At 35.2% G+C, this 7,492-nt stretch overlaps 1 protein-coding gene across 1 annotated transcript; it reads right to left on the bottom strand.

Moving 5' to 3' along the window:
* Window positions 1-1,538: 1,538 nt before the first annotated feature.
* Window positions 1,539-6,628, bottom strand: LOC149802267 (uncharacterized). Its single transcript, XM_089956693.1, has one exon. The coding sequence runs from the start codon at window positions 5,915-5,917 to the stop codon at window positions 4,001-4,003; it is 1,917 nt and encodes a 638-aa protein (XP_089812819.1). The 5' UTR covers window positions 5,918-6,628; the 3' UTR covers window positions 1,539-4,000.
* Between the last annotated feature and the right edge of the window lie 864 nt (window positions 6,629-7,492).

Here is a 7,492-nt window from a genome sequence, read left to right as displayed (position 1 = left end):
GTAATAACCTGCATTTATGGAGTGGTGTATGCATGCATATATACGGTAAACACTATTCATACAAGCCGTCCAATTCGGTCTGGATTTTTTTTAAAATTATAAATCAGTGCATTAGCAGTGAATTGCTCAAATGAGTTGACATTACTATTTTCTAGGATCCTGTGTTTTGTTTACTTGTCGATTAATAGTTAGCTGGTATAGTCTACGTGTTTTTGTGATAGCGAAAATAGGGAGTATCATGCCGGCGGCTGGCAAGAGTTCGAGTTTACTCCATTCTCCCCCTCCTTAGTCAGCAGATAAGAAGCATACTCATCCCTGGTGCGATACTCGAAGATACTATTGTCAGGACCTAGCTTGGCCGTTACAATATGTTGTAAAAACTAAGTTTCCTATCGCTCTAGTTATCTGTATCACTATTTCAGCAAGCTGAAAAGACTTTCACATTGAGAGGGGCCTCGAGTGGTAGAGTGGTCTAAAGCGCTCACCGTTACGGATCACTGCCATTTCACCTCTCTGCGTGGGTTCGAGTCTCGGGTTCGGCCAATGTTGGTATGCGAGAAAGCTTGCCAGTAGCTTCTCGCGGGTCGGTGGTTCCTTCCGGGGTTTTCCCGGGTTCTTCTCCACCATTTATACTGGCCGCCATGTATAGCCTATCTTCTGCTGAAAATGGCGTTAATCCCTACAACAAAAAACATTCACATTGATTACAATTGTAATAACTGTAAGAGTAAACGCAATACCAATCAAAAATGTGAACGTTTGTACACTTTGATATTCATAATGACGAAAATGTTTTGGGTTTTTTTCTCTATCCAACAATGTGCTGATTAAAGGTAAACAAATTTAAATTGAATGTTGATGTAAAATTATCCAGCTAAATGTGAACACAAATAGTATTCTTTTATATCCTCGTAGTACGCATTATGTAATTCTAATCCCGATGTTGACAAAAAATTGTTTTTAACCAACCACTGTGAAGAATTTAACAATTAAAGTTATGAAAATAGGTATTAAATGAAATCTATAAACAATTCAATCCATCTACCATTCGATCTTCAATCAAAACACATACATACATACATACATACATACATACATACATACATACATACATACATACATACACACATACATACATGCATACATATACACATGCATGTAAATATATACACATGCTTACATATACACACACACATATATATATATATATATATATATATATATATATATATATATATATATATATATATATATATATATATATACATACATACATACATACATACATACATACATGCATGCATACGTGTATGCATATACATTAATGCATAAATATACATGCATGCATGCATAACATACATACATACATGAGGTATCCGAGCATATATTGGCGAAACATGATTATAAGAAAATAGATAATTACAATGATCTGTGCTGTGTTGTTTTACCTCATTTGCAAAATGTATTGCTCATAATAATATTTGACTTGCAGAAAATGTTAAGTGTATGAGAGCGAGAATCAGGAAATAAGTCTGGCGTAAAGAAAATATATATTGCATATACAATCAATTTATTAGTAAGTCTTATGTTACGTGTTTAGGCTCGAATAAACAGCAACACAAGAGTGAAAACAAGTTTTGAAAAATTTAAGAAATAATTTATTTCCCTGGAAATATACTGTAAAAATGAAAGAAAAACAGAACTTACGGTTTTAAGAATCAAATCCTAAAATAATCCAAGAATAATCCATGAATAAAATTCTAGAAGTCCCACTAATAAAATGTTCTAATGATTTCAAGTTCGAGTCCCGACGAAAAATCCAAGATGGAAGGCGATGACGTATGATGTAAACTGTACTGTGTTGAAGTCTAGTTCCTTGTAGAAACACAAGAAATAATCCGGTGTTTGAATTAATAAAATTTGTTCAATAATTCTGCATCAGCACTCAAAATATTTCCAGAGAAACGATCTAATCTTTTGAGTCCAAATGGTCTGAAGAAAAATTAACATATAACTCGAAACTGACACAACAAAAGAACAATTTGATATCAAATATTTTAAGCCCAAACTGAGAGATCTCTAATCATCACTATTAAAACTAATTAATGCGCAATTTCGGAAATACCTTAATTGCGAAATAGAGGGTCACGTGATCATGTTTACATATAAAAAATCATACAGCCCCAGCATGATTGTGATAAAAACAAAGCATTTTACTCTAAGAATACAACAGTTGTTTACTTGACCCCCAATCACGACCAAGAACTAAGTCAAAATGAGAATCAGTGTTTCTAATATTAGGTATTGATGAAAAGACTCAGGTCAAACTGAATTTTCTAGAAAATATCAAATTCCTAGCAAACAAAACATTATTTTGACATGTAATGAAATTAAAAAAACTAAAAAGATTTTAAAACTTACAAACAATTAAATTAAATCAAATATACGTAACAGTAAGAAAAAAGGAATGATCTTCAATTTGATTTATATCTTGTATTGGAATAAACTTAATCAAATGCTATATATATTGAATGATTTAGTTGCAATTGTTTCCTGTTTGATTGTTTGTTATTGTTTGTAGTTTTATTTGGCCTATGTTAGGGGATGCGGTATTTTCAAGTCACAGCACTTCTGAATGTTAAAGCGAAAAGAATGCTATCAAAAGGTACACATCAATATTTTATGGCTTGGATATTTATCACCTGAACATTAGTATCATACCTATCATTGTTTAATTTAAGAGTTGAATGGTATCCTAAATTTGTAATTTTTATATGGCAATTTGTTTCATCAAGTATAAAAAAGATCCGATTGTGTGTGTGAGTGTGTGAGATTTGGATTTTTAACGTAGCTTTAAAAAAATTTCAGTCATATCGCTACGTTGTCTGCAGTTTGGCGGTTTAGAGTGATGTCTAGCACTGGGGCATCATGCCGCAGACATGCAGCATGATATCCCACCCAGTCACATGATCCTGATACCAGGCCGACCAGTCCAAACACTAACCTCTCAATACTGAGCGCCATGCGAGGCGGCTGTTAGTACCATTTTTTTAAGTATTTGGTATGACTCGGCCGGGGATCGAAGCCGCATCCGAGGCGGACGTTCTAACCACTAGGACACCGGAGCGGTCAGACTCGATTGTCTTAAAATATGTAACAGAGAAATGCAAAATCTACAAGTTATTTTTAAAGAAATAAATTTACAAATAAACCTCTGTGTGAAAATTTAAGAGGATCCTACAATATCGTCAAAAACAATCCAAAATGATCATAAACTTTCTATAACAAGTCCAAACGAATACAGTGTTCGGAATAATTCCAGGTCTTAAATAGTTTCATGTAGCAATAGCCCTGAATGTACTAAAGTACAAACAGTCTTGATGTGTCATAACTGCATTGTCCAAAACGTCTTTCGATGACTTCACAATAATCTCAAAAATATTCTTCAGTCCAAAGTTATATGAGCACTTTATATTTCCAAGAAATAATTTTTAACACGTGATTCCTCTCAAATTAAATCTGAACGCAACATTAAATACTAATGCACCTGAAAATAAAATAAAAACGGTAATAGAAGCAGGAATATAAATCAAACATTGTTCACATCTTCCTCCTTGTGTAAATTTCTACCACTCTATTACGATTCAATGTTGCAATGCATTTTGTCTTGATACACCGAGTCGTAATATCTCCCTATAAGACTTATGCTGCGATACTAAGTCATACCAATGGAACTTTACCCCAAGCTAAATAAGGTTCACTATTAAGGCTGGGTTTAGAACTAAAGCCGTATTAAACAACCTATTTATATATCGCTACCGATTTATAGCATACAAGTGATTATTATCTTAAAATATAATCTACAATTATGGACAAATTTAGATATGCAATATCTTTTCTTAACAAATGATCATTACAATCTACAATCGTGGACTAAAGTTAAACACATACACAATATACATATCAATAATACCTGCATGATAAACCAAAGCATTAATAATCACTTCAGTCTAAATACTTTGACATAGTCGGAGGTTTGTTCAAATACAAGAATCGTGTTATTCTTGTCGTTCAAACATATCCCTACTGGATTTGTAAGTCCACAATTCCGTGAAAGTAGCACAGCAAGTTGTCTCCCCTCTGGAGTAACCTGCACCACAGTGTTGGATTGATAACCACAACAGTAGATAATCCCTGTCTTGTCCACTGTGATCCCGCGTGCAGCTTTCAGATCGTTGCATTCAAATGTATTCAACTGTTGTCCCTTCATGTTTATTGTTACAATTTTATTGTCAGTTGTATAATAGAGTCTCTGTCCGTCTGGACTGATACAGTGGGTATTCAAAGAGTCTAGCTTTGAAATTCCAATTGTATTAATAGTCTTGTATGAAGTATCAAATGTAATTAACGAGTCCTTCATTCCATCATATTGATCTATTATAATGGTTTCCTGGCAAGTAGCTATTCCAAAGCAACCTTGATTGGTATCAATTTTCCTTAGTCGTTTTAAGGTATAACTTACTGAGAAAAGGATTACACCTTTACCAATACTGACAGCGACAGTTTGGTGATCTACTCTACAAATGTGCCGTGGAACATCTTCCATTTTTAACTGATCCAGGAAATTTGTCTTTCTATCAAACAGCTTTACTTTTTTATTTTCCCAGTCCGATAGTACAAGTTTATCATCAGGAAGAAAAACGCCTGAACATATATTACACACTGCCAGATCACCAGATGCTTTGGCACTAAAATGTGATGACTCGAACGATGAGCCCGATGATAATTTTGGAAGTTTGGACTTCTTCCTCTGCACGTCCCCTAATGAACTCCACTCTTGAACAAAATCTTTAGGTCTCTTGTCATATCGAAATTCAATTTGAACCTCCTCCGAATCTTTTTCAATCACGTCACACCTTTGTAAATACTTCTGTACGTGTTTTGATATTCCTCTTACTGTCATGAATACTTTTGTGACATCAGCAGATTTGATGCCTTCATTTAACATCCTATGAGAAGTTTCTATTGCAGCAATGGAGGTCTTAATTTCTGTGATATGATCAGAGACAATTATTGCTTCTTGTTTACAGACTTGGTCTAATTTCTGTAGTGCATCCGCCTCTACCTTGCCTATTTGATCATTCATTGCATTTCTCCATTCTTTGAGAGACTTTGTTATCTCTGTTTTCTGGTTTTCAATGGATTTCAGACATTTTGACCTGCTTTCAAGCAAGATTTGAAATAACTCTTTTACAGCCTCTAAATTTTCAGATATTTGCTTCGGGTCTTCTCTTTCTTTGATATCTTTAGCTAGATCCTCGACACTAGCCAACTCTGCGCAAGATCTATGCACACTGATCGCACATTTGTAGCAGCAAAGTTCTTTGTGATCTGAGCAATAACAGGTGAAACTCTTTTTATGACTTGAGCACCGGTAGATTCTATCATCAGCTTCATTTGCATTCGGATTCTCAGGCAGTGTATTGACAGTGAACGTGTGGTCATTGCTCATCTTAAAGTTTTTATGACAGTTGTAGCAAGTATGACAAAGATATTCTGTGCATGTGACACAGTACGCCACTGATATATTAGGCTTACCGTCCTTTGAACATGGTTCACAATAAACTGGATCATGCCACTTCGAAGTCAGAAGTGCCAAAACCGTTGAATTTGTGGGAAGTTTTGCAGCCCAGTCATCCGGAGTCTGGTCAATAGCAGTAGCAGGTATCTCACTTCTACAAACAGGACACGCAACTGTGTCGATCAGTGTCTCTTCCTCTCTAATACCACGTACATGTTTGCATATACATTTCTCACAAAATGTGTGTAAACACGTCAGCACTTTAGGCGACTCGTAAGTTTCTAAACAAATTGGACAAATCAGCTGATTGTTTGTTGTGTGTTTCGTTTCTTCCATTGTTGAAATCACTAACTTCCTTGTTTATATATAATGTTGAAGACAATAAATCCTTGGGTTTTCAAAATCACACAACCAATTGTTTTATTGTTCCTTGGCAGCTACTGTTCAACATGTTGTGTGGTAAATTTGCGACCTAAATGGAATACATATTACTAGGCCTACGGTACGCGTCTGTATTTAAGCGCAAATGTGTAGATCCATTACACCTCTATGATCTCGAGGCATAGAACTTCATACCCTGTATACAGGAAGGTCACGTGATCTGAAAAACCTATGTCGAAATACACTCTTGTCACGTAAATGAGGACAACATGCAAACACTAAATATGTCAGAACGTTCAACTTTCTTGCAAAGTGTAATCGAATAAACACGGTTGTAAGGTTCAGAATGCTTGTATATCTGGTTGTATCAAAATGTGTCTCAACACGTCATCACTTTACGTGGTTCATACGTCGTGGAACAAATTGGACATGAGTTGTGGTTCTGCCGAACTTCTTCCACTGCAGAAATCAATAACTTAATGAAAATAAAAGACAGTGTTTTCTCACCCTCACGTATTGCACTGCTATATCCTTCATTAACAGAGACTCTTCTGTACGTTTTCTCTCTGTTAGCTTTGTGGCCATGCTAAATGCCATGCCAGTTGTTCAGCCATATCAGTCTATTTATTAATAGACATGTATAGACATCGCTGTACTTGATTCAGTCAAAGGCATACGAACATGGTATATCATATATACAATAACGCCACCTGGGTCGCAACACAGCTAGCGATTATCGGGTAGATGAGAACAAATTGTAAGCATTCTAATCAAGTGAATAAAATAAGCACAGTTGTAAGTTATCAATAGTTTATGCAGCGTTGACAGCACACACACAGAACTGAGCTGCTGTTGTAAAATTTAACCTGAATATCGCTTTACTAAGTTAATTACACAAAGAACTGCACTTTGTAAACATAGTTGTTGTTATTACTATTATATAGTTAAGGTTGTTGCTGAAATGATGTCGCTATATTATTATTATTATTATTATTATTTCTACGGATGTCTAGGAATCAGTTATGTTTCTTTATCGTGATTCTGCAAGTGCGTGTACGTCAGTCAGCCTCTTCTCTGGGTAATCTGAACTCCGACGACACTGATAAAGAAGACAACAATCATAAATATGATGTGTCATTACAATGACAACTTTTGTTCCCGGAAGCTCTCCTCCGGGGTCGGAGGGGTCCATCATAGCGGGTACAGCTTTCAGTTTGTATTCATCTTGAACTTTCCTATATAGATTACCTGCAGATAACGATCACCTTCTGAATGCCTACTGTTATTTTCCGGTATCTTAATCCCTAGTGTATTATATATAGTGAGTGTGGATTCTGTCGCATAGACATGTACCTTATCACTTACCTAAACTAATCACCTGTTTGTAATATACCATTATCTCACTTGACTAAAAATCTATTTCGATACCTAACATAGTATGTTTCTCTCTTTTCTGCTATATTGTATTTGCCCGGTCGGCTATTAGAAGTCATCTAAGTTTTTAATGTTCTTTTTTTAAAGTACAATTCA

This window comes from Sinohyriopsis cumingii, chromosome 4 (genome assembly GCF_028554795.1).
Source record: "Sinohyriopsis cumingii isolate HCF-2022 chromosome 4, ASM2855479v2, whole genome shotgun sequence".
In the NCBI taxonomy this organism is placed as follows: domain Eukaryota; kingdom Metazoa; phylum Mollusca; class Bivalvia; order Unionida; family Unionidae; genus Sinohyriopsis; species Sinohyriopsis cumingii.
Note: the sequence above shows the minus strand (reverse complement) of the source record. Positions and strands in the feature narration are given on the sequence as shown.

Bases quoted from the DNA above. Each gene is read 5' to 3' on its own strand.
- LOC149802267 (XM_089956693.1), bottom strand. From the start codon at position 5,917: ATGGAAGAAACGAAACACACAACAAACAATCAGCTGATTTGTCCAATT.